This window comes from Saccopteryx leptura, chromosome 4 (assembly GCF_036850995.1).
Source record: "Saccopteryx leptura isolate mSacLep1 chromosome 4, mSacLep1_pri_phased_curated, whole genome shotgun sequence".
Classification (NCBI taxonomy): Eukaryota; Metazoa; Chordata; class Mammalia; order Chiroptera; family Emballonuridae; genus Saccopteryx; species Saccopteryx leptura.
Window position 1 is genome coordinate 77,441,025 of NC_089506.1, and position 27,205 is coordinate 77,468,229.

Here is a 27,205-nt window from a genome sequence, read left to right on the forward strand (position 1 = left end):
TTTAAACATCCCCCCCCCCTCTTTCCTTTATAATCCTTAACAAGTTCAATTGAGGCTAAAGACTTGCTTCTCTGGAGCAAGAAATGATTTATATATATATTTTGTCTCAAATAAAGTACATTTACAAGATCAACATTTAAAAAAGTAAGATCTAAACATTTATTTTAGCACTGCAACTTTTTGGTTTTCTGCTCACATTAAAAAGAAAGAAAAGAGTGACTGAAAGCAAATCTAGAGAACAGCAGGATGAGTGTGGGGAAGGTGCGGTGGAAAGCGAAGAGAACTGGGGTGGGCGTGGGGAGGGGACAATCTAGAGAACAGCAGGATGAGCGTGGGGAAGGTGCGGTGGAAAGCGAAGAGAACTGGGGGGCGTGGGGAGGGGACAATCTAGAGAACAGCAGGATGAGCGTGGGGAAGGTGCAGTGGAAAGCGAAGAGAACTGGGGGGCGTGGGGAGGGGACAATCTAGAGAACAGCAGGATGAGTGTGGGGAAGGTGCAGTGGAAGGCGAAGAGAACTGGGGTGGGCGTGGGGAGGGGACAATCTAGAGAACAGCAGGATGAGTGTGGGGAAGGTGCGGTGGAAGGCGAAGAGAACTGGGGTGGGCGTGGGGAGGGGACAATCTAGAGAACAGCAGGATGAGTGTGGGGAAGGTGCGGTGGAAGGCGAAGAGAACTGGGGGGCGTGGGGAGGGGACAATCTAGAGAACAGCAGGATGAGCGTAGGGAAGGTGCAATGGAAGGCGAAGAGAACTGGGGTGGGCGGGGGGGGGGACAATCTAGAGAACAGCAGGATGAGCGTAGGGAAGGTGCAGTGGAAGGCGAAGAGAACTGGGGGGCGTGGGGAGGGGACAATCTAGAGAACAGCAGGATGAGTGTGGGGAAGGTGCAGTGGAAGACGAAGAGAACTGGGGTGGGCGTGGGGAGGGGACAATCTAGAGAACAGCAGGATGAGTGTGGGGAAAGTGCAGTGGAAGGAGAAGAGAACTGGGGGGCGTGGGGAGGGGACAATCTAGAGAACAACAGGATGAGTGTGGGGAAGGTGCGGGGGAAGGTGAAGAGAACTGGAGTGGGCGTGGGGAGGGGACAATCTAGAGAACAGCAGGATGAGTGTGGGGAAGGTGCAGTGGAAGGCGAGGAGAGCTGGGTGGGCGTGGGGAGGGGACAATCTAGAGAACAGCAGGATGAGTGTAGGGAAGGTGCGGTGGAAGGCGAAGAGAACGGGGTGGGCGTGGGGAGGGGACAATCTAGAGAACAGCAGGATGAGCGTGGGGAAGGTGCGGTGGAAGGCGAAGAGAACGGGGTGGGCGTGGGGAGGGGACAATCTAGAGAACAGCAGGATGAGTGTGGGGAAGGTGCAGTGGAAAGCGAAGAGAACTGGGGTGGGCGTGCGGAGGGGACAATCTAGAGAACAGCAGGATGAGCGTGGGGAAGGTGCGGTGGAAGGCGAAGAGAACTGGGGTGGGCGTGGGGAGGGGACAATCTAGAGAACAGCAGGATGAGTGTGGGGAAGGTGCGGTGGAAGGCGAAGAGAACTGGGGGGCGTGGGGAGGGGACAATCTAGAGAACAGCAGGATGAGTGTGGGGAAGGTGCGGTGGAAGGCGAGGAGAGCTGGGTGGGCGTGGGGAGGGGACAATCTAGAGAACAGCAGGATGAGTGTGGGGAAGGTGCGGTGGAAGGCGAAGAGAACTGGGGTGGGCGTGGGGAGGGAGAAGCAACCAGTGAGCGCACACCTCAATGGAACAACTAACTGGAACGAGTTAATGCTTTTCTCTCTCTCCTTCCCTTCCTTCCCCCCTCTCTCAAATCAGTGGAAAAATAAAAGAAAATCAATCATGAGGTCCAGATGGGTGAGCAGAAAAGTGAAGACAAGAGGTGACTGACCTACTGTTACAGAGTATGTGCTTGCAGTTTGAGAACTACTTTGTAAAAGTTATATAAATTATTCTTCTGAAATTTTCTTTTGGATATATATATATATATATATTAGGTATAGTCCAGAAAAAAATACCTCAAAGGAAATAAATAGTGAAAGAAAAGATTTATTTTTACAGGTCCAATTCATTATAGTGAAAGCAGAGCCACAAAGAAAGAAAAAACATGAATATTTTCTATAGTTTTGGTATTAGCATCTTTTTTCCTTGCTTTGGTAATTATTCTTTAAAACCTATCACAATGTCATTGGAATCTTATTACTCTACTAAGTTATTTTATGAACATTCAAATATGCAGCTTGACAAAAATAAGACGAAATTCCACTTACCTGTATAACCAGTTTCACTAGTTAATTAAATCAAACAATTGCCTTGACTTTGTTTTCACAGAACTGACACTAACTGAATGAACTGAACTGACAAGTTGCTTTGTATTTCAAAGTGCAGAATAGTCTGAGTGTGTTTGTGTGGCTGTGTACATATGTGGGGTGGAAGAGAAGCCAGGTAGGATGGACTAGGGCATTTAGAAATTGTAGTTAGCTGTGGTCTAGAATGAGCTGTTGAAAACATATCAAGTCTAATTTCAATTACATAAAAATGTAACAGCAGTTATTAGTCTTAATTTAGTTCAATTTTTTCATTACAGCAATTACATATATTAGGTTTTAATATTATAAACAAAATTAAGAGCCAAAAGCTATAATTCAAAAGGTATCTTTAATATATAACCTACAAATGTTTCCTCCTCTGGATAATAGAAACTAGAATAGTACTATTGGTTTTAAAGATATGTTTCTTTATAAACTTGTTTGTGGGCTTCTAAATCCCCAACATATATTTTAATTCCTCAGAAAAAAAAGTACGTATTTCTCAATAAAAAGTGATTTCTAAATATATTTTAACAATATAATTTCTTGAAATATGATTTAAAAAAGTCTTTCAGTAACTATAATATTTAAAATGTTTCACAATCACTCACTTTGCTTATTGTTGTAATCTTTTCCTTATAGGAAAGCTTTAGTAATTAATGACTCAGGAATCATATACGTAATAAATGACTCAGGACTAAACCCATGAAACAACACTTTATAGAACTGTTAGTCCTCTTTTGTTTCAAGAGCACTGTACATATGATTCAGAGAAACGCAATATCTGAGTATAACATGACTATGCATTTTGAGTCAAATGCTAATTTAACTTATTCTTATACAGTTTCTCTTAAAATTTAAAAAATGTAATGGTGACTATATTTTGTTGTGTTCGTCTTAAATGGGAAACATTTTTCTTCCGGAGTTTATTTTGAAAGAAATTCCTATAAATGAAACTCTTTTTTGCCAGGGACAAAATGAGTTCTGTTGAATGGAATTTTTTTTTTTCTGTGACAGAGACAGAGAGAGAGACAGAGAGAGGGACAGACAGGAAGGGAGAGAGATGAGAAGCATCAATTCTTTGCTGTGGCACCTTAGTTGTTCATTGATTATTTTCTCATATGTACCTTCACTGGAGAGGTTACAGCAGACCGAGTGACCCCTTGCTCAAGCCAGCAACCTTGGGCTCAAGCTGGTGAGCCTTGCTCAAACCAGATGAGCCCGTTCTCAAGCTGGCGACCTCGGGGCCTCGAACCTGGGTCCTCTGCGTCCCAGTCTGATGCTCTGTCCATTGAGCCACTGCCTGGTCAGGCTGTTGAATGGAATTTAACACTGAGTTGCTTTCTGGGTATAGAATATATACAAGTAACATTTTCCAGTACTGGTGGTGGTCTGTGCTACAAAAACCCACACATCCTTGCCTAATCTTTTTGATTGTGCCATGAAATGTAAAATGCCTATTTGAGATCCAATATGGGGCAACACTTTGGTACTACTCTGTTCTCAATCTAAAGTAGCATTTCTCTAACCTAGCTAATCAGTAGAGCCACTGTGGAAAATGGTGTACACACACCCCAGTAATTTTGGGGCTCATCCCCAGTTCTGCTGAAACAAACTTTCTCAGATGTCTTAGGTCATGATGAGCAGTCAGATTTGAAAAGGATAGCTGTAGTGATCCTGGACTTGCTGAAGGTCATCCCAACTATACTGCTCGCAAACATTAGGGGATATTTTATAGCTTCATATTCAGTTTGAAATATCCCTTAATTTTTGTGAGTATATTTTAGTAGGTTTAACAGCACTGCACACAAAACATCTTATATCCTGAATTTACCATCCTCCTCACTAAAACTGGTTTCTTCTCTAGTGTCTCTATATGGCTCATAATATCTTCCTCTTTAACAGGGGTTAATATTTAAATGGTACAATTCAACCAGTTAGAATGACAGTCCTTGCACCAGAGTGGGATTCTGAGAAACTCTGCTAGGTCAGGTATTACTTCTTTGTTGCTAGATGGCCGAGAAGCCTGGGGTTCTCTGAAGAGGGACTGGGACACATGGGACTGCGGTGATAGAAGGATACTCGGGCTTAGCAAAGCAGCTATTTACCACTGTTTTTGCAAATATTTTATTATTTTAATAACCAAGAGCAAGTGCATGCTAGTTTATTATCAGCCCTGCTCTGGTCCTCAGATTCTCACACATGGTCCAGATAATGAGATATTCATGACAGTAGGATGTTAATATATGTGAAAGTAATCAGCATGGAAGTGATGGGTATAAAGGTTTGTAGAGCATAACTTATTTTTTTTTAATGTGGCCCTGGATCACTTTTATTAGAGCTACAGAAGGGCTTATTGAAAATGCAGATAACTGGACTTTATTCTAGATCTGCTTCATCACAATCTCAGTGGGCAGTATCTAGTAACCTACATTTTAAGCAAGAAGCTAAGGTACTTCTCATACTAATATCTGAGAATCACTGTCTCTCTCGCAAAAAATAAACAAAACAAAACAAAAAAACCCCCTGAATTTCAGCCCTGGCCGGTTGGCTCAGTGGTAGAGCGTTGGCCTGGCGTGCAGGAGTCCTGGGTTCAATTCCTGGCCAGGGCACACAGGAGAAGCGCCCATCTGCTTCTCCACCCCTCCCCCTCTCCTTCCTCTCTGTCTCTCTCTTCCCCTCCCGCAGCCAAAGCTCCATTGGAGCAAAGTTGGCCCAGGCGCTAAGGATGGCTCCATGGCCTCTGCCTCAGGCGCTAGAATGGCTCTGGTTGCAACAGAGCAACGCCCCAGATGGGCAGAGCATCGCCCCCTGGTGGGCATGCCGGGTGGATCCTGGTTGGGCGCATTCGGGAGTCTGTCTGACTGCCTCCCCGTTTCCAACTTCAGAAAAATACAAAAAAATAAAAATAAAAATAAACCCCTGAATTTATTGGGATAACATTAGTTAATAAAATTGTTTCAAAACTACAACTCCATAATACAACATCCGTATACATTGCATCATGTGTTCACCACCCCAAGTCAAGTCTCCTTCTGTCACTACCCCCTTATTCTTTTCTACCTTCCCGAGAGACAGAGAGAGAAAGACAGGGACAAACACACAGGAAGGGAGAGAGATGAGAAGCATCAATTATTCATTGTGGCATCTTAGTTGTTCATTGATTGCTTTCTCATATGCGCCTTTATGGGGGGGGGGGGAGGGCACAGCTACAGCAGAGCGAGTGACCCCTTGCTCAAGGCAGCAAACTTGAGCTCAAACCAGCTACCTTGGGCTCAAGTCAGCGAGTTTGGGCTTCAAGCCAGTGACCTTTGTGCTCAAGCCAGCAGCCTTGGGTCAAGTCTATGATCCCACACTCAAGCTGGTGGGCCTGACCTCAAGTCGGACGAGCCTGTGCTCAAGACGGTGACCCTGGTGTTTCGAACCTGGGTCCTCTGTGTCCCAGTCTGATGCTCTATCCACTGCACTGCCACTTGGTCAGGGAGTGTTTTGAGTTTCTTTGGATACATTTCCCAGAAGTAGAACTGCTGGGTCATAAGGCAGTTACATTTTTAATTTTTTGAGGAAACAGTATCTTGTTTTCCACAGTGGCCGCAACAGTCTGCATTCTAACAACAGTGCATGAGGGTCCCTTTTCTCTTCATCTTCCCCAGTACACACACACATTTTTTTTTAAAGGACCAAAGGGGCAGAGGAGAAAAAGAGAAGAAATCCTTAGGTAAAGGGATTCAGGGGAAGTAAATTTAGACGACATATTGTAATAAGGAAAAGATAGAGATGATGGATGGATTGATGATTTGGGGTGTGGGAGTGTTCTGCAATCAAGAAAATGGTAAATATAATAGATATAGAAAAATAAAGACACTGGACAACAGGAATGAGCATCTGGTTGATGTTCAACATAAATTTGTAATGCTTCTAAGCAGAAAAAGTAGATTTCCATAAGAATTTTTTAACACATTACCACAAAACTCAAGGTTTTCCTCTTCCTTTCTCCTATTAAATATGTATAGAGTAACTACCAGGTTGTAAGATACTATGATAAACATAGGAATTGTCAAGAAAAGCCTGATGGATGAATTTGGCATCATAGCTATAGTGCTAGTCAATGTAGTATTCAGATGGATAAGGTACAGGATTGGTTCAGAAGAAAAGCACAGCCAGGAGTAGCTTGACAGATTAGAACAATACAAAGATTTTATGAGTCTGGGACTTATAACGAGGCCTAATTAAGCATACATTTATGGGAATGAAAGAACTAGGAGAGCTGGAAGGACTGAGAGAGCTGGAAGGACAGGAGATTAAGTATCAAAAGAATGTAATCTTCAAGTTCAAGTGTTTTAAATTTCTTTTCCCCTCAAAGCTACCCTTGAGAAATTAATTTTCATGTGACTCAGTGGTATAACAATGCTGATGGGGGTGGGTGGGAAGAGCAGTGTGATTTGTAATAGCTCTTAAATGAAAAATTTATAGACACTGATGCATTATTAAGGCACAATCAGTTAGGTAAACAGTTTAAACAAAGATTTTATTTGATGTGTGAACAGGATATAATTTAGAAGTAAATCATTGTTTTACCTATTTCCGTGGTGGTTGGCATTCGGTATAAACACACACACACACACACACACACACACACACACAAATATATATAGATATAAAAAGCAAAATAGAGAAGCACAATACATATATTATTCTGCATTTTTACTTTTTTTAAAAAAATTATCAATATAGTATGAATGCTTTTTAAAGTTAGCACATATAGATCTACTTTACTGCACCCATGCATCTTAAAGTCTCTCTTAAATCTAGCAGTTTCACATTTGCAACAAATTACCTGAATTCCATTAGGTGACTTTTAAGAACTAAGTGCCTTTAGTTCCAGGCAACTAAACCTTGCCATTTGGTCAGTTGAGATTGTGCATGTATCATTTTCTAGATAAGTTTTTTGAAATAAGCTAGCTGTAACAGGTAAGTGCTTATACTGGAAGAAAAAGCCTTTGCGAACAAGGCTGAACATGTGAAGAGTGCAAGTCCATGCCTGCTTTCCTATCAGTGGTTGAATGTAGTGGGAGTTTGATAAATGTTTACTAAATGACTGGAGAGAGGTAGAGCAAGAACCTAGCTTTAAGGAGGCTAAGGACAACTAATTCTTGTTGGCAGTAATGTGACATGCTTTATGAGTTAGCCTAGATCTTTTACTGTTTAGTAAACTGCACGTCAACACTCTTAACTAACTTGGGGATTTCTTGAGAATTAAGTGGGCACATACATAAACAAATACAAAAAAGAATCCAATTAGTTTTTTCTCTTATACTGGACCAACTAATGAAGCAATGATCTGAAGACACTGGATATCAAGCAATGAAGGACAATGACCCCTGAGACATAGTTCATACGGCAAAGTACTGAAAAAAAAAGAGAGCTGTACAGAAAAAGAACTCTGAAATTTACAGACAGCCGTCCTTGAGTATTCACCTCGCCACCAAACAATGCATATGTGTAAGGAAACTATCAGCGACTGAGAGAACCACTGAAAATATTGGAAAGAACAATTCCCAATGAACATATGGGCCAGTAAGAGTACCTATTCCCATCAGACAAAATACAAAGCCTATGAATTTATAGGACATGGGGTGGAGTACTTAAAGGGCTCTGGTCTCAGTAGTAGAAGAAAAGTTAGCCTGAAGATAAACTCTTCTTTGCTTATAAAAGCTTAAAAGCAAGACTTGAAATGATGTTTTCCAAGAAACTTAGCCATGTTTGAGAACTAAGCTTATACAGATTATAAGACTCCAAAAATGATTTAGCTCTAATATAAAATTCACAATGTCTGGCATCAAGTAAAGAAGGAGGACAATATGATACATAATGAGGTCAACCTGGGGTAATGCTCCAACTACATATTGAATAGTACGTGAAAACAAAGTGTGCTCTCTAGATGAAGAGCTTGATGTATCCCTGCTTATTAAATCTTAACAATTAAAAAAGATACATAATGAAATAAGTCAATTTAATTGAAAGCAATCAAGAAATAACAAAATAATATAGTAGACAAGGATAACAAAGCAGTTATTGAAACTATATTTCATATGCTCAAGAAAAAAAATTTAAACAGGTTAAGTAGAGATGTAGAAGATACCAAAAAGACCCAAAATGAACGTCTAATGCCAGAGACTACAATCTCCAAGATGAAAAACATACCGGATTGAATTAATAGTAGATTATACATTGGAGAAGAGCAGGTTAGTGGACTTGGAGAATTAGTAAAAGAAATTATACAAAAAAATTGCAAAAAAAAAGTTTAAAACCCCCACAATATCTGATATGACATGTACAGGAAGTCTGAGAGAACCCATGTTCAGGAAACATGAAGAAAAACTTATCAAGCCACATTATATTCATATTGCTTAAAGCTAGTGAAAAAAAAATCTCAAAAAGCAGCTTGAGAAATAAGACACATTATTTAGAGAAGAACAAAGATAAAGATGACAGCATATTGCTTGGTAGAAACAACATAAACTAAAGGACAGTGAAGTAACAACTTTTGAGTACTAAAAAAGATAGAAAACAAAAAAAAAGTCAAACTTGAATTCTTTACCCAGGAAAAATATATAGGTATGTCAAAAACAAAGACGAACTCAGCAATACCACCCTTGACATTGCTGGTGGGAATATAAAATGGTGAAGTTGCTGTGGGAAACAATTTGTAGTGTCTCAAAAAAACAGAATTGCCATGTTACCTAGCAATTCTACTTCTTAGGTATACATCCATAAAAATTGGAAACAGGTAGTTAGGCAAAAAGCTTATACACAAATGTTCATGACAGCACTATTCATAATAGCCAAATATTGGAAATAACCTAAATGTCCATCAGAGAATGAGGAGATAAACAAAATGTATTGTATCTGTACAATGGAATACTATTTAGTCATAAAAAGGAATTAATTACTGATAGATGGTAGACTATAAGTGAACCTTGGAAACATTATGCTAAGTGAAAGAAGCCAGACACAGAAGGTCACATTGTATAATTCCATTTATATGAAAAATAAGTAGAGATAGAAAGCATGTTAGTGGTTGCTGAGGGCTGGAAGAAGGGGAGAATGACAAGTGACTGTTTAATGGGAACAAGGTTTCCTTCTGGGTAATAGATAATGTTCTGTAACTTGATAGTGATAATGATTGTACATTATAATCATGTAAAAAGCCAATGAATCGTCCAATTTCAAATGGTTAAAAAGGTGACCCTTCAAATGCATGCAGTTTATTGGGCCTTAGTAATAAAATTGAGAAATATATTTTAATCTTGACTTTTGTGTGTGTGTGTGTGTGTGTGTGTGTGTCAGAGACAGAGAGAGGGACAGATAGGGACAGGAAGGGAGAGAAATGAGAAGCATCAATTCTTCGTTGTGGCATCTTAGTTGTTCACTGATTGCTTTCTCATATGTGCCTTGACTGGGGGCTACAGCAGACTGAGTGACCCCTTGCTCAAGCCAGCAACCTTGGGCTCAAGCTGGTGAACCTTGCTCAAACCAGATGAGCCCGTGCTCAAGCTGGCGACCTCAGAGTTTCAAACCTGGGTCCTCCACATCCCAGTCCGACGCTCTATCCACTGTGCTACCACCTGGTCAGGCTTGATTTTTGTTTAGGAATACTCAGAAATGTAGAAACAAAAAATAACAAAAAAAGGTGAAATAACTTTTTATAACATACAGAAGTAAAAAGAATTCATCACCAGCAGATCTGCTCCATTGTATTGTTAAAAGAAGTACATCAACCAGAAGCAATAATGATAACAGATGAAGATTTGTATCTACACAAAAGCATAAGGAAAACTAGACAGGGTAACCATTTTGTCATATACATATATATTACATATATATATTATATATACATATATAATTTAAAGCAACCACTCTAATAACAAAGGGTTACAGCCAATAAGCCAACAATGATAATAGAATGATAAAATATATTCAATTAATACAAAAGAAGGCAGAGAAAGAAAGGAAGAAAGAAGAGATGGGATAAATAGAAAACCAATATCAAGATAACAGACTTAAAAATAATCCTATCAGTATACACACTAAAATGTAAATATTTGGAAAAGCCCACTTAACAGTCATATTTGTTGTCAGAGTTGATAAAAAAGCAAGATCTAAAAACAGCAAAGCTCTAACTGTACACACTGCCTACAGAATAATTAGGAATTAACAGGTTAAAAGTTGAATAAAGGATGGAAAAACATACCAAGATAACACTAGTCAAAAGATATAAAACTTTTACACTAAAAACTTAAAAAAAAAAACACTACTAAGAGAACTTACCATCTAAAGAAATGGAAAGATATACTGGGTTCATGGGGGAGAATATTTAATATTCTTAGTATGTCAATTCTCCTCATTTCATCCATAGATTTCAAGGCAATTCCAATAAAATTCAAAGCCATTTTTGTTTTTTGTAGAAAAGATTATACAATTTATAGACAGAATAAAGCTACAGTAATCAAGATGGCGTAGTATTGATACAAAGACAAAGAAATAACTGGTACAGAACAGAGTCCAGTAACAGAATCTCACATATGTGACTGATTAATGTTCAACAAGGGTCTTTTCTGCAAATGATACTACAACAATTTGGTTTCAATATGTAAATAAATGAATTTCAATCTACAGTTTGCACAGTATACAAAATTTAAATTGGATCACAGGCTTACAACTATGAAAGATCTAGAAGAAAACATAGACAAAAACCTTGTGATTCTGGGTTAAAAAAGATATTTTAATAAAGACACAACCCATAAAAGAATGAACTGAAAAACTGGAGTTGATAAAAGCTCCTGCTCTTCAAAAAACATCGTTAAGAGATAAAAATACAGGCATAGAGTGGGAGAAAAAATTTTTAGATCATATATCTAATAAGAGACTTATTAGATATGCTAAATTAAATACCTAAAATCTATAAATAATGCTCAAAACTTAATAAAGAAATAAACAATCTGATAAAATGGACAAAAGACTTGAACAAACACTTCCCCCAACAGGAAAAACAGAGGGCAAAGAAGAACAGAAAAAGATGCTCAACATCATACGTCATTAGGGAAATGAGAATTAAAACCATGAGATATCCTTACACTCCCATTACAACGGCTAAAATGTGAAAGGCTGACCTGAGCATCTCTTTGCAAGGATGTAGAGGAATTAGAACTTCCATACGCTGATGGTAGAAGTACAAAATGCTACGAACATCAGGTAAACAGTTTGAAAGTTTCTTAAAATCTTAGTCACCTACTATATATATAATCCAGCTACTCTATTCCAAGGTTATTTACCCAAGAGATACAAATGCATATATTCATACAAAGATTTGCACATGGTAACCATATCATCTTTATTTATAATAAGCAAAAACTGGAAACAACCCAAATATCTATTAACAGATGAATGGATGAAAAACTGTGTATCTCTACAATGGAATATTAATCAGCAATGAAAAGGAATGAACTATGGATGAATCTTGAAATAATTACACAGAATAAAAGAAGACACAAAAGGTGTGTGTATGTATAAAAAGCATGTAATGATTCTATTTATATAAAAGTCTAGGAAATTAAATACATCTGTAAGTGACAGAAGGGAAGTCAGTGGTTACTTGAAGAACAGGACATAGGTAGGGAGGTTTAGGAGGCAGAAAGTCCGAATGAGCACAGGGACTTTTGGGGAGATGCATGTGTTCATCATCTTCATTTTGATGATAGTTTCAAGGGTATACACGTCAAAAGTTAGCATTTGTACACTTTGAATGTGTGCAGTTCATTCTATGTTCCTTATGTTTTGTTTTGCATTCAGTGAGAGGAGGGGAGGCAGAGACAGACTCCCACATGCACCCTTACTGGGATCCACCTGGCAAGCCCACTAGGGGGCGATGTTATGGCCATCTGAGGCAGTGCTCCATTGCTCAGCAACCAAGCTCTTCTTTAGCACCTGAGGTGGAGGCCATCGAGTCATCCTCAGCACCCGAGGCCAACTCGCTTTAACTGGGTCATGGCTGCAGGAGGAGAAGAAAGAGACAGAGAAAGAGACAGAGAGAGAGAGAGAGAAAAGAAGGAGGAGGAGGAGGAGGAGGAGGAGGAGGAGGAGGAGATGGTCACTTCTCCTGTGTGCCCTGACTGGGAATCGAACCCAGGATATCCACACAACAGGCTGATGTTCTACCACTGAGCCAACCGGCCAGGGCCCATTATGTCTTAATAAAATTACTATAAAAGGAGTATTTGTGCCTTACCAGGTGGTGGTGCAGTAGATAATGTCAACCTGGGACGCTGAGGACCCAGGTTAGAAACTCCAAGGTTGTAGGCTTGTGTGTGGGATCAGACATGACCTCGTGGTTGCTGCCTCAAGCCCCCCAGTCAAGGTGCATAAGAGAAGCAATCAATGAACAACTGAAGTGCTACAACTACTAGTTGATGCTTCTTATCTCTCTCCCTTCCTGTCTGTCTCTGTCTGTGTGTCTCTCCCGCTTAAAAAAAAAAGGAATATTTGTTTTTATTTTGAGTACTTTTTAACATTTTCATTTTGGCTATTTAAGTAAAACCTCAGACATATTCTGAAGCATATAACTTAATGGTAATTCTAACAATAATTGAGTTTCATCTGTGTTTTATTATCCAAAACTGCAAGCTAGTTTAAATATTTTAATCTGCTTGCCTGACCCGTGGTGGCGCAGTGGATAGAGCATCAACCCGGAATGCTGACGTCACCAGTTTGAAACCCCAGGCTTGCCCAGTCAAGGCATATAAGAGAAGCAACCACTATGGGCTGATGCTTCCTGCCCCCAACCCACCCTCTCTCTCTCCTTTCTCTAAAAATCAATAAATAAAATCTTAAAAAAAATTTAACCTGTTCAAAAGAATACAAATCCCGAGGCTATTGTTAGAGAAGCAATCTAATACAGACATAGTTCAGAGATATTGTGAGTTTGAGTCCAGACCAGAGCAACATAATAAATCAATTATTGCAATAAAGCAAGCTACAATTTTTTTTTGGTTTCCTAGTGTATATAAACACTTACACTATACTGTATTAAGTGTGTGATAGCAGTATGTGTAAAAATACAATGCACAAATTTTAATTAAAAATACTTTATTGCTAAGAAATGCTAACCATGATCTGAGCCTTCAATGGGTCATAATCCTTTTTTAGGTGGAGGGTCTTGCCTCAATGTTGATGGCTGCTGACTACTAAGACAACTTTCCTTTCTTTCCCTCCTTTCCTCCTTCCTTCCTTCTCTTCTTACTTTCTTTCCTTTCTTTCTTTCTCTTTCTTTCTTTCTTTCCTTTTTCTCTCCCTCCCTCCTTCCCTCTCTTCTTCCTTCCCTCTCTCTTCTTTCTCCCCTTCCTTCCTTCCTTCCTTCCTTCCTTCCCTCCCTTCCTTCCTTCATTCCCTCCCTTCCTTCCTTCATTCCTCCCTTTCCTTTCTCTCCTTTTCTTTCTTTCCTTCCTGCCTTTCTCTTTCTTTATTTCTTTCTCTTTCTCTTCCTCCTTCCCTTCCTCTCTCCTTTTCTTCCTTTCTCTTTCTTTCTTTCCCTCTCTCCCTTCCTTCTTTTGGAGAGAAAAAGATGAAGAAAGAGAGAAAGAGGGGAACAGACAGGGACAGACAGGAAGGGAGAGAGATGAGAAGCATGAACTCATAGTTGTGGCACCTTAGTTGTTCCTTGATTGCTTTCTCATGTGTGCCTTGACCAGGGGGCTGCAGCCAAGCCAGTGACTCCTTGCTCAAGCCAGCAACTTTGGGCTTGAGCCAGTGACCTTTGGGATCAAGCCAGTGACCATGGGGTCATGGCTCTGATCCTATACTCAAGCTGGGGACCCCACGCTCAAGCTGTTGAGCCATGCTTTAAGCTAGTGACCTTCAGGTTTTGAATCTGGGTCTTCAGTGTCCCAGGCCAACACTTTATGCACTGCACTACTGCCCAGTCAGGCTAATATCTTAAAATAAGAAGCAATGAAGGTTGCCACATCAATTGACTATTTCTTTCACAACTAATCTCTCTGTAGCATGTGATGCTGTTTGATAGCATTTTACTTACAGCATAACTTTAAAAATTGGGAGTCAAGCCTTTCAAACCCTATTGCTTGTTTATCAACTAAGTTTGTGTAGTATTTTAAATCTTGTCATTTCAACAATCTTCACATCATTTTCACTAGAAGTAGATTTTACCTCAAAACCCCACTTTTCTTGCTCATCCACAAGAGCAACTTCTCATCTGCTCAGGTTTTAGCAGGTTTTTGATTGTAGCAATTCAGTCACATCTTCAGGCTCTACTTCTAATTCCAGTTCTCTTGGTATCTCCACATCTGCACTTACTTCCTCCACTGAAGTCTCAAAATCCCTCAAAGTCATCCCTGAGAAATGGAATAAACTTCTTCCAAACTGCTGTTAATGTTGATATTGTTTCACCTCTTCCCATAAATAATAACTGTTCTTTATGGCATCTAGCATGTTGAATCCTTTCCAGAGTTTTCAATTTACTTTGCCCAGATCTGAGGAATCACTCCCTATGGCAGCTTATAGCCTTATGAAATGTATTTCTTAAATAATAAGACTTGGAAGTCGAAATTACTCCTTGATCCTTGTGCAGAATGAATATTGTGTTCACAGGCATGAAAACAATATTGATCTATTTGTACATCTCTATCAGAGCTCTCTGATGGCGAGATATACTGTCAACAGTAGTAATATATATATATATCTTGACCATATGTCCCTTGACAAGGCAAGCCTGGGGTTTTGAACCTGTGACCTTTATCCCACTGCACCACCACAGATCAGGCAATAGTAGTAATATTTTTTTAAATTTATTTTTATTTATTTTTTGTGGCAGAGACAGAGAAAGGGACAGACAGACAGGAAGGGAGAGAGATGAGAAAAATCAATTCTTCGTTGCGGTTCCTTAGTTGTTCATTGATTTCTCATATGTGCCTTGAACTGGGGGGCTACAGCAGACCGAGTGACCCCTTGCTCGAACCAGTGACTTTGGGCTCAAGCTGGTGAGCCCTGCTCAAACCAGATGAGCCCGCACTCAAGCTGGCGACCTTGGGGTCTCAAACCTGGATCCTCCGCGTTTCAGTCCGGTGCTCTATCCACTGTGCCACCGCCTGGTCAGGCAATAGTAGTAATATTTTGAAATGAAATTTTTTTCCCTGAGTTGTAAGTCTCAACAGTGGACTTAAAATATTCAGTAAACCATATTGTAAATAGATGCTGTCATTCAGATTTTGTTGTTCCATTTATAAAACAAGACAGAGGTGATTTAGCATAATTCTTAAGGGCTCTAGGATTTCTTGAATGGTACATGAGCATTAGCTTCAACTTAAAGTTATCGATTGCATTAGCCCCTAACAAGAGAATCAGCCTATCCTTTAAGGCAGGCATTGACTTCTTTTTTCTCGCTATGAAAAGTCCTAGATGGCACTCTTCTAATATAAGGCTGTTTCATCTATATTGAAAATCTGCTGGTTACTGTCACCTTAGCTTTAGCTTCTGGATAACTTACTGTAGCTTCTATATCAGCACTTGCTGTTTCACCTAGCACTTTTACGTTACAGAGATGATTACTTTCCTTAGAGCAAATGAACTAAACTTTGCTAGCTTCAAACATTTCTTCTGCAGCTTCCTTGCCTTTCTTAGCCTTCACGGAATTGAAGAGAACGAGGGTCTTGCTCTAGATTAGGCTTTGGTTTAAGGGAATGTTGTGGCTACTTTGATCTACCAAGATCACTAAAACTTTATTCACATCAGCCATAAGGCTGTTTTACTTTCTTATCATTTGTGTGTTCACTGAGTGGCACTTTTAATTTCCTTTAAGAACTTTTTCTTTGAATTCACAACTTGGCTAACTATTTGACAGAAGAGGCCTAGCTTCTAACCTAGCATTCTTGGCTTACGACATGCCTTCCTGACTAAGCTTAATCATTGCTAGCTTTTGATTTAAAGGAAGAGATATGCAACTCTTCCTTTCACTTGAACATTAACTGGCCTAGTTTCAATAACGTAGTGTCTCAGGGAACTGGGAGGCCCAGGGTATGGGAGAATGGCCAGTAGGTGGAGCAGTCAGAACACACACATTTATCAATTAAGTTCACTGTCTTATATGGGCATGGATCATGGAGCTCCAAGACAATTATAATAGTAACATCAAAGATCACTGACCACAGATCACCATAACAAATGTAACAATTGAAAAGTTTGAAATATTTTAAAAATTACCAAAATGTGACACAGAGACATAAAGTGAGCAAATGTTGAAAGAAATGGCGCCAAAAGACTTGCTCAATGCAGGGTTGTCAGAAACCTTCAATTTGTTAAAAACATAGTACTGTGAAGCATAGTAATGCAAAGTACAAGAAAAGGAGCTATGTCTGTAACATAAATTTTTGTGGGTTAAAAAAGTAAAATACATGGAATATTTCAAATTGTAATACTTTATTTCCAATCTTAAGGGAAATTATACACTCAGCATAAACTTTAAATACAAGTTTACCGATTCATTTTTCATGTCTTAAATTTTTTTAAATTTATTGATCTTTTAGAGAGAGAGAGGAAGGGAAAAAGACATAGCCATAGAGAGAAACATCGATTTATTGTTCCACTTATTCATGACATCACTGGTTGATTCTTGTATGTGCCCTGACCAGGGATCGAACCTGTAACCTTAGTATGTTGGGATGACACTCGAACCAACTGAACTACCTAGCCAGGGCCTGTTCTCCATATGTCTTAAGAAATTTTAAACATACATGAAAGTACTGACTGCATAATAGTTTATGTACCCATCACTCAGCTTCAAACATTATACACACTTTGAATTTTTTCTTAACTCTATTGAGCCTTTTCCACTTCTTCCTCATGGATTATTTTAAAGCAAAATGCACACACCACACCATTTCATGTCACAAATATTTCAATATTTAAGTTTTTTTCTAAGTATTGGATAACAGTTCTTTCAAAATTGCTTCATATAAAGTTAATTATAATTTAGTTTCATTACTTAATTTCATTTCCTACATTTTCCCCCTACAATTTGTATAGGAGTGTTGACCCATTTAGAAATTCCTATTTAAATTAACTGAAGTGCTCCAAGATTTTTTTTTTCAAGTGATATAATGACATACATATATACAAGTTTATATAAATTTTAATATTTTATTTTGCTTTTTCATTAAAAATTTTTTTTCTGTCTCATTTTTATTCTGGAATATAAGCTCTTTTAAAATTATAGTTGACATACATTATATCACTTTCAAGTGTACAACATAATGAAATTTCAGTTATATATCTTACAAAGTGATCAACACATAAAGTTCACTATCCATCTGTCACCACGAAGTTTATTGTGGTATTGACTTCATTCCCTATGTGCTACTTTATATCCCGAGACTTATGTTACAACTGTAAGTTTGTACCTCTTAATTCTTCGCCTTTTTGCCCATACCCCAACTGCTCAACCCCCTAGAAACTATCAACTTTTCTGTATCTATGAGTCTGTTTGTTCATTTGCTTTTGTTTTTTTTTTTTAGATTCTACACATAAGTGAAATAATAATGTTTGTCTTCCTCTGACTTATTTCATTTAACACACTACCCTGTAGGTCTATCCATAGTTACAAATGGCAAAATTTAATTCTTTTCCATGGCTGAGTAATGTTCTTGTGTTTGTATGCATATCGACTTCTTTATTCCTCTACTGATAAACATCTAGGTTGCTTCCATATCTTGACCACTGTAAATAATGTGGCAGTGGACATAGTGGTGCATACATCTTTTCGAATTAGTGTTTAGTTTTCTTTAGATAAATGCCTAGAAGTAGAATTGCTGGGTCCTTCTTTGCCTCTCGTTATTGCCTTTGTTTTAAAGTCTATTTTGTTTGATATAAACATTGCTATCCCAGTTTTTTTTCCATTTCAATTTTCATGAAATATCTTTTCCATCCCTTTACTTTACGCCTATATGTCTTTCAAACTGGAGTCTCATGTAGGCAACATATCTGAAGGCCTTATTTTTATATCCATTCAGTAACCCTATGTTTTTTCAGTGGAGCACTTAGTCAATTTACATTTATGTAATTGTTGATAGATATGTGCTTATTGCCATTTTAATTGTTCTCATACAAGATTTATAAGTGGTTGGTCTAATAACTCTACAGTGTGTCTGTAAAGTCATGGTGCACTTTTGACCGGTCACAGGGAAGCAACAAAAGACGATAGAAATGTGAAATCTGCACCAAATAAAAAGAAAACCCTCCCAGTTTCTGTAGGATGATGTGGTAGCATGTGGGCAGGTGCAAATGATGATGTAACACCGTGTATACAGCGGAGCAGCCCACGGCCATGCCAGTCAAGATGTGGATGGTACAGAGGGAAGTTCAGTGTGTTCTGTGGCTAGCTAAATTTGAATCCGTGATCAAAGTGCACCGTGCATATTGGCACGTTTATAATGAAGCGCCATCACATAGGAATAACATTAGTCGGTGGGATAAGCAGTTGAAGGAAACCGGCAGTTTGGTGGAGAAACCCCATTCTGGTAGGCCATCAGTCAGTGATGAGTCTGTAGAGGCTATACGGGATAGCTACCTAAGGAGCCCTAAAAAATCTGTGCGTGAGCCCACATCGAACTGCACTGAATAGGTATGAAACTGGAAGAGTTTTCCTTTTATTTGGTGCAGATTTCACATTTCTATTGTCTTTTGTTGCTTTCCTGTGACCAGTCAAAAGTGCACCATGACTTTACGGACACACTGTACTATGTTTGCCTTTACTAGTGAGATTTTTCTTTCATACATTTTCTTATTTCTAGTTTTGGCCTTTTCTTCTCCACTTAAAGAATTCCCTTTAACATTTCTTGTAATGCCAGTTTACTAGTGATGAACTCCTTTAGCTTTTGCTTGTCTGGGAAATCTTGATCTCTCCTTCAATTCTGAATGATAACCTTGCCGGGCAAAGTATTCTTGGTTGTAGGTTTCTTTTCTTTCATCATGTTGAATATATTGTGCCACTCCCCTCTGGCCTGCCAAGTTTCTGTTGAAAAGTCAGCTAATAATTTTATGGGCATTCCCTTGTATGCACCTAGTTGTTTTTCTCTTGCTGCTTTTAATTTTCTCTCTTTAACTTTTAACAATTTAATTATAATGCATCTTGATGTGGGTCTCTTTCAGTTCACCTTGTTTGGAACTCTTTCTGCTTCCTGGACTTGGATGTCCATTTCTTTCACCAGGTTAAGAAAGTTTTCAGCCATTATTTCTTCAAATAGGTTTTCTGTACCTTTCTCTCTTTTCCTTCTGGGACCCCTATTATTTGAATATTTGTATGTTTGATGTTATCTCAAAGAGACCTTATGTTATCCTCAATCTTTAAAATTCTTTTTTCTTCTTGATCTTCCAATTGGGTATTTTCCACTATCCTGTCTTCCTGATTGCTGATCCACTCTTCTGTGTCATCTGATTTGAGAGTGTTTTCCTCCAGTGTATTTTTCATATCAGTCGTTAAATACTCCAGTTCTGATAGATCCTTTCTTATTATTTTTATTCTTTCAGTTTCTCATCAAATTTATCCATTTGTTCATGGAGTTCAATGAGCATGTTTATAACTATTGCTTTGAACTCTTCATCTAGTTGACAGTTTAATTCAGTTTCATTTAGTTCTTTATCTGGGGTTTTGTCCTGTTTTTTTTTTCTTTGGAATATATTCTTTTATTTCATTTTAGCTGTTTCTAGGAACTAGGTAGGTAGGAAAAACTCCTGGTCTTGAAAAAGTGGCCTTATTTAGAAAGTGTTCAGTGGGGCCCAGTGGTGGATCCCCTTGTCACCAGAGCCAGGTGTTCTAGATGTGTTCCCTGGGTAGACTAGTATAACCTCCTGTTGTGTCTGGGCCACAATTTCTGTGGACACACTGGCAGGTGAGGCCTGGACATGACTGTCGCAGACTCACTGGTGTGCAGGGCAGGTTTCTGATGTGGCTGGCTGCGAGGCTCAGCCACACTGTTGCAGACACCTTGGTGTGTGCTGGTGCCGACTAAGGCCACCTACTGGGTGTGGAAAAACAAGAGTCACTTTGGAGGGGTGCTAGCCTGACTGGATCCTCAGAGAAATGCCAGGGTGTAGTGAACCTGTTAGCAAGGTTAATAGTGTCAGAAATGGTGCCTGCCAATGTCCACCCAACTAAATTATAGAAGGGAGGGTGGGTGGCACACACTAGCATCTCCCAGGAGAAAGTTCCAACAAAACCCTGTCCCTTCAGCACACACCCTAATATTAGTCATTTTACGTGTGACCTACGTCAGTGGTCGGCAATCCATGGCTCGCGAGCTACAAGTGGCTCTTTGGTCCCTTGAGTGTGGCCAGCTTAGGAGTACCCTAATTAAGTTAATAACAATGTACCTACCTATATAGTTTAAGTTTAAAAAATTTGGCTCTCAAAAGAAATTTCAATCGTACTGTTGATATTTGGCTCTGTTGACTAATGAGTTTGCCAACCATTGACCTAGGTGCTTTTCAAACTGTTGTTCCTGTCTCAAGACTCAGAAAAAATATAGCCTGGGTTTTCTACAGCCCTTTGGCTATCCCAGATGTAAGCCCCACTGGTTTTCAAAGCCAGATGTTTTGGGTACTCCTTTTCCTGGTGCAGGTCTTCCAGGCTAGGGTCATCTTCGGGGATGACCTCCATGATTATGATTTCCCTTCCACTTGTGAGTCACTGCAAGGAGAGTGTGAAGTAGGGTAGGTCCTGACTAGACTTAGTTTCTACTCCTGCTACCCAATTCTTTATATCCATAGTTGTAGAAAATCTGTTCTGCTAGTAGTCATGTTGTTCTCAGATAGCTGCTCTATATGTAGTTGTAGTTTTAGTGTCAATGAGAGGAAGAGTGCTCAAGATCTTCCTACTTTGCCACCTTAAACTTGGAGCCATAAGCCTTGCTCTTGAATGCCAATTTAGCTTGTCTGTAAAACACTGCCCCCCGGGGTTGGCGCACAGCCCCCACAGAAACGTCTTGGGATGGGATTGCCAAGTCACTGCCCCCTGCATATTTTTTAAGAAATGTTTTTGATAGGTTATTCTGAAAATAAAGTAAAGATGAGGAATCTAGAATATATTAGCGAACAGAGGTTCATTTGTTATTTCAGTCATTCATCTATATAGCCTTCCATGGTTTCATCCTGCAGTGTGCTGCAGTTGCCTTATCGTTTTTAAGAGTTGAGTGTTAAGTTTTTAGGAATTTTTTGAGCTGACTGTTAAATACCCCCATTATTTAAAACCTTATTTAGATTTAAAATAAAAACTTTTATTAAAAAAGAAACAAATACTAAAAAAATTCATCAAGTTTAATCATTTTACTATTGTTTACTATTATGGTCTTATATTACATATATCTATTTTATTTGTATGGTGGAAACATTACATAATGGTATGCTACTGAGCATCTTTTTTCTACTCCATGTTCAATAACATTATGTTGGCAGCTAAAGTTAGTCATAGTGGGACTATTTATCTCAGACATAAGCAAATGCTATAAATCAGAGCCATGCCTCACATCCATGCCTGGAGCTGGCTGTAAACATTTGCCAGTACAACACTGCTAATGAGCATAGTTATTGAGCAGTAACGATGTGCCAGGCATTACAGTATTATAATATATTCCTGATCTTTTGAAATTTGAGATTAAAGATATTCCTAATGTTATAATATTAATAGCACTTAACAGAGGGCACTATCTAAAAAGATAAATGTGAATGGCAAGTCCTTAGGAAAACAAATAAAGAATGCATGGCTGAAATAAGTGAATCAGAAAAAAACAAGAACTGCAGGATTCCATACATTGGTGGGACATAAAAACGAGACTAAGAGACATGGACAGGCGTGGGGTGGTTATGGGGGGGTGGGGGGAGGGGAGGAGGGAGAAGGGGAGGAGGAGGGGGAGGGATACAAAGAAAACTGGATAGAGGGTGACGGAGGACGATCTCTTTGGATGATGGGTATGCAACAGAACTAAATGACAAGATAACCTGGAAATGTTTTCTTGAATATATGTACCCTGATTTATTGATGTCACCCCATTAAAATAAAATTTTATTTATATATATAAAAAAGAATGCATGGCATGTATTAATACTTTTTAATCATAACTTTAAAAGAAACACCAATGAAGTAATAGCTATGCTTTTAATTGTTTTATTATTTGAATTTCAGAAATACAGAAAAATGTAATTAGATGACTTAAGTAATAAGAGCAGTGAAAATACTATGTAAAATGTATATACAGCCCTTGAACAACATGGGTTTGATGCACCGTTTCACTTAAATGCAGATTTTTTTCCAATAAATATACAGTCAGCTATCCATATCCCTGGGTTTCACATTCTTGGTTGGGAATATGTAGATCCAGGGGCAACTGTATGCATTTTTCTATGCTATTTCATACAGGGGACTTGAGCATCTGTGGATTTTGGTATCCCTGTGTGTGGGTGTGGTCACATGGCAGGGGGTCGGGGGTAGGTCCTAGAATCAATCCCTAACACTTACCTAAGGACAATTATCTACAGTAAAGTTTTGGGGGAGTCAAAAGTTATATAGGGATTTTCAACTGTGCGGGGTGTCTGTGTCCCTAACACCTGTGTTCGTCAAGGTTCAACTCTATGTTCTTTAAATGATACTATATATGTATATATGTACCCTGATTTATTGATGTCACCCCATTAAAATTAAAATTTATTTATAAAAAAAAAAGAATGCATGGCATGTATTAATAAGATTAAGAAAATAAAAAATATAAATCTGACTTAAAGAATACATAATGTGGGAACTATCATATGCCAAAGAATGGAGAGAGCTTAAGTGTATACCAAGTTAAATGTGTTCAATAGATAAGTGATTTTTTATCAATCGAAAATGTAAAAAACCAAATCTATTTTAAAAATGAGGATTTAGTTAAAAACTTTAAATGCCACCAAAATACGTCAAACTTGTTTTACCAGTTGATATTCCCAGAAATCAGAGCTCTGGCTGTCTAGTCTGCATTTATATTTAGTCTGGGCATTTAATCTCTCTTTTGATCTCAGTTTTTCCATATACTGTAAGTTGTTTTATGAGGCTTTAACATTAAGTTAGTTTCATAAGTTGCAAAATCATTTTGTACTACCAAACAGCTTATTTTAAAACTGCTCAGAAAATACACAAAGGAATAACAAAGAATTAAAATGAACACTGTGATTCTTTATATGTGTTTCTTTTAAGTTATTTACCTCTTGTGAAAGCTGTGTTACTTGGTCCTTTTGATGTTCCAGGTCTTTTAAAACCAACGAGTTTTGTTTTTCTAACTGAAGCACTCTTCTTGCCAAGTGGACACTAGGCAAATGAAATTTAAAAAAAAATTAATGCTTAGAGAAAAGGAGAATGCTATCTAAAATATTCAAAATGTGTTTGTACACTTGAAAACTGACTTACCATTTCTTAATAATACTTAAATATTAACAGAGAAAATATGTAGTTGAAAAATATTTTCAGATGTCAACAGTAAAGACCAATAATATTTCAACAACTCAGAATCTTGAAAGTAATATTAAAATCTCCATAAAACCAAAAGTGTGATATATTGATTAGAACAGTAATGGTTTCTACCCTTACTACATTATACTTGCTTGAAAAGACCACAAGAGAGCAATTTACAGCTTTTCTTCATTTTTATAAAAATTTCTCATTTAAAAACAAATCAGGCAATTAGTTGAAACAATAATAAGCTTGCACTTTGAAAAGAATCAGTGTTTACCTCAGACAACATGATGCATTTTATAATACAAAACACAACTAAATAGATTTTCTATTGAAAGCAGAGATGAAAAACATGTATAAAATGCCTATTGTGTGAGAGTGTAACCTTTAAATTTAGGTTACCTTTAGAATTTAAAATCACGTTAAGTGTGAACTGTCCCAATTCTATTTATAAGACGATTAAAAAAAAGAAGTTCAGCTATAAAATCATTTCTCCTAACTATTAGGGGGGAAAAGTGGAATAATTCTTTAAGAACTACTAATTATGTTGAGAAGATATGTTGTTCTGAAGATCCTCTCTGTAATTCCAAATACTTAAAATTTTGTATTTATCACATTTTCATTTTCTATGAGTTGACCTATTAATACCACACTAGCAAAATCTACTGGAATCCCAGAAGACAGGATGTGTTACCGTGACAAGAAATAAAATATTTTCTTTCTAAATAAAACTAAAGGCAAAAACAATTCCATGCATTTTTATTTTCTAATATCAGATAAAGGAGTGCAGACAAAACTCTAAAAATAATGCTAAATATCATCTTACATATCTATTTCTGTTGCAGTAATATAAGGTTATAATAATTAAATATATAGAAATATAGAAAAACATGGAAGATATATAAAAATAATTAGGATATAATATTAAAAGCAATTAAGGAAATTAAATAAAGTTATGCTGTCTGGATAGGAATTAATAGTGTGTACAGATATGATAAACAGACTCTGTCTTTCGCACAGGACTCAGTTAGTATGTATGTGAAGGTACATATAGATAAGAAGTGGCTTGATGTCATAACTTTGGATTGTTGTGGACACCAAGCTCCCCTAGGAACATCTTAAAAGTGGTTTGATGTAACATTTCAGTAGATTAACATAAAAATAGCTCCCTCTAGAAACTCCTAAAAAGGTGGTTTGAGATGATAATTTGTAGACTGACACCTGTTAGAAGGTGTTGGCCAGAAAAGGTGTACTAAAGCTAAGCGCCCCCCCCCTTCCGCGGCAGTCGCCCAGAACATGGACTGTCTCCATTCTAAAGACAGCTGAGAGGAGCATGCTGATGGGACTCCTTTAAGCTGTACCCAGGCAGGACAAAAGGATTTGTGAGTAATTAACTGCCTGTGTGATTCTTGCAACTAACGTGTGTGTTGGTCGTGTCTTTCCTCTGGTGGCAGTGTCAGCACTGATTAGTAGCATCCTCATAGCCGCCTGAAGAGTAGTCTGAAAGAGGCTGCCAGCCCTGCTGATAAGCCAGAGTGTCCCACTGTGCGGGGAAGCCGAATCAGGGACGCCTGATTGACCAAGAGCTTTGGCTCTACTGGGACAATTTCTAAGAACTTGTTCTTGTTTTCCCAAATAAAAAAGATGAGTTCTGGTAAAAGTTTATATAATGAATTAGGTAGCTTATTTAGATATGCTCAAATCTAAATTCTTATCCTTTAAACTGGCATAAGAATTTGTATTAATAATCAGCTGAAGTTAGAGATGGAAAAGAGTCCCTGTTTTTGACAATCATTTTTTAAAATGAAAAGTTTTATTGATATAAAATTTTACTGATATGTAATTTATATATCATGAAGTCCACCCATTTAAAGTGTACAATTCAACTGCATTTAGTATACTTAGAGTGGTTCAGCTGTCACTATAACCTAACTCTAGTACATTTTCATTAGCTCCAAAAGCAAGGATGTACCATAGCATCACTCTGCATCCTCCCTGCCCAGACCATGGGAAGCACTAATTTACTTCTGTCTTTACAGATTTTTAAGGTGTTTATAGTTTTTGAATACTACATTTTCTATCCTCCAATTTAAAATATACCAAATTCTCTTGATTTGACCCTACAATAAAATCTCTACAAATAAAATAAGTCTTAATGCTAATGTTGTATTACATTTACATTTTAAATATTTTAATAATATATATATATATATATATGTATTTGCAAACACCTGTATTTTATGTCATTAGCTCTGTTTTATTTTAAGGCTAATTTTAAAACACTGACGTTCTCTTCACTCATATATATTTTCATGCTCTCTCATTCTCCACATTTGTTAGGAATTGGTCTTTTTATCTCTCTGTCACCCACAAAACTCAGCATTAGTGTGATTTTGTAGAAAGTAATTTCCCAAAAAATGTACATTGAAGATACAGACCATATTTGTGTAATGCTTAGTACAGAAAAATGAACACAACCAAAGGCTATTATGCAGAATCAGTTATAGATGAGTTAATATGGAAGAAAAAGGCATGTTAGAAAATAATAAGCCTGACTAGGCAGTGGCTAAAGCACTGGACTGAGACGTGGAGGACCGAGGTTCAAATCCCCGAGGTCGCCGGTTTTAGCGTGGGCTCATCCGGCTTGAACATGGGGTCACTGCCTTGAGCATGGGATCATAGACATGACCCCATGGTTGCTGGATTGAGTCCAAGGTCACTGGCTTGAGCAAGGAGTCACTTGCTCTGCTGTAGCCCACCCCTTCCCCCATCAAGGCACATCTAAGAAAGCAATCAATGAATAACTAAGGTGCTGCAACAAAGAACTGATGCTTCTCATCTCTCTCCTTTCCTGTCTGTCCCTCTCTCTGACTCTTTCTCTGTCAAAAAAATAAATAAATAAATAATGAGATGCAAAGGTCATCCATTACCAACATTCTGAAGAAGACTATGAGTTGAAGACATCAAGTTTCAAAATATTAAGCAGCTCACCTTACCTGCATTGTGCAGTGGATAAAGCATTGGCCTGGAATGCTAAGGTCGTGGGTTTGAAACCCTGCGCATTTGCTCTGTCAAGTCACATACAAGAAGCTAACAGCACATGTGGATGCTTCCTGCTCCTCTCTCTACCTTTCTCTCTCTCTATCCTCTCTCTAAAATCAATAATTAAAATCTTTACAAAAAGTTAAGCAGCTCATAGGGTTTGGGTACTTTTTGTTTTGTTTGGAAACTGCATAATGCTCTTGCGCAAATATGGAGTGATATCACTTATCAATGCAAACTTCTACATGATATAAAATGCCACATTCAAGAAATTCTTGGTATGCGGTGCGTAAGCCTACCATCAGGAATACCTCCTCCTAA

The 27,205-nt window shown here is 38.1% G+C and overlaps 1 protein-coding gene across 4 annotated transcripts in view; it reads right to left on the reverse strand.

Moving 5' to 3' along the window:
* The window catches only part of PIBF1 (progesterone immunomodulatory binding factor 1), a 234,760-nt gene that overhangs the window by 70,464 nt on the left and 137,091 nt on the right, over positions 1–27,205 (reverse strand). For all 4 annotated transcript variants that reach the window (XM_066380783.1, XM_066380784.1, XM_066380782.1 and 1 more), the window contains exon 14: positions 23,596–23,698. In XM_066380783.1, coding sequence (XP_066236880.1) covers positions 23,596–23,698 — 103 coding nt within the window. The remainder of the gene's footprint in view (positions 1–23,595; positions 23,699–27,205) is intronic.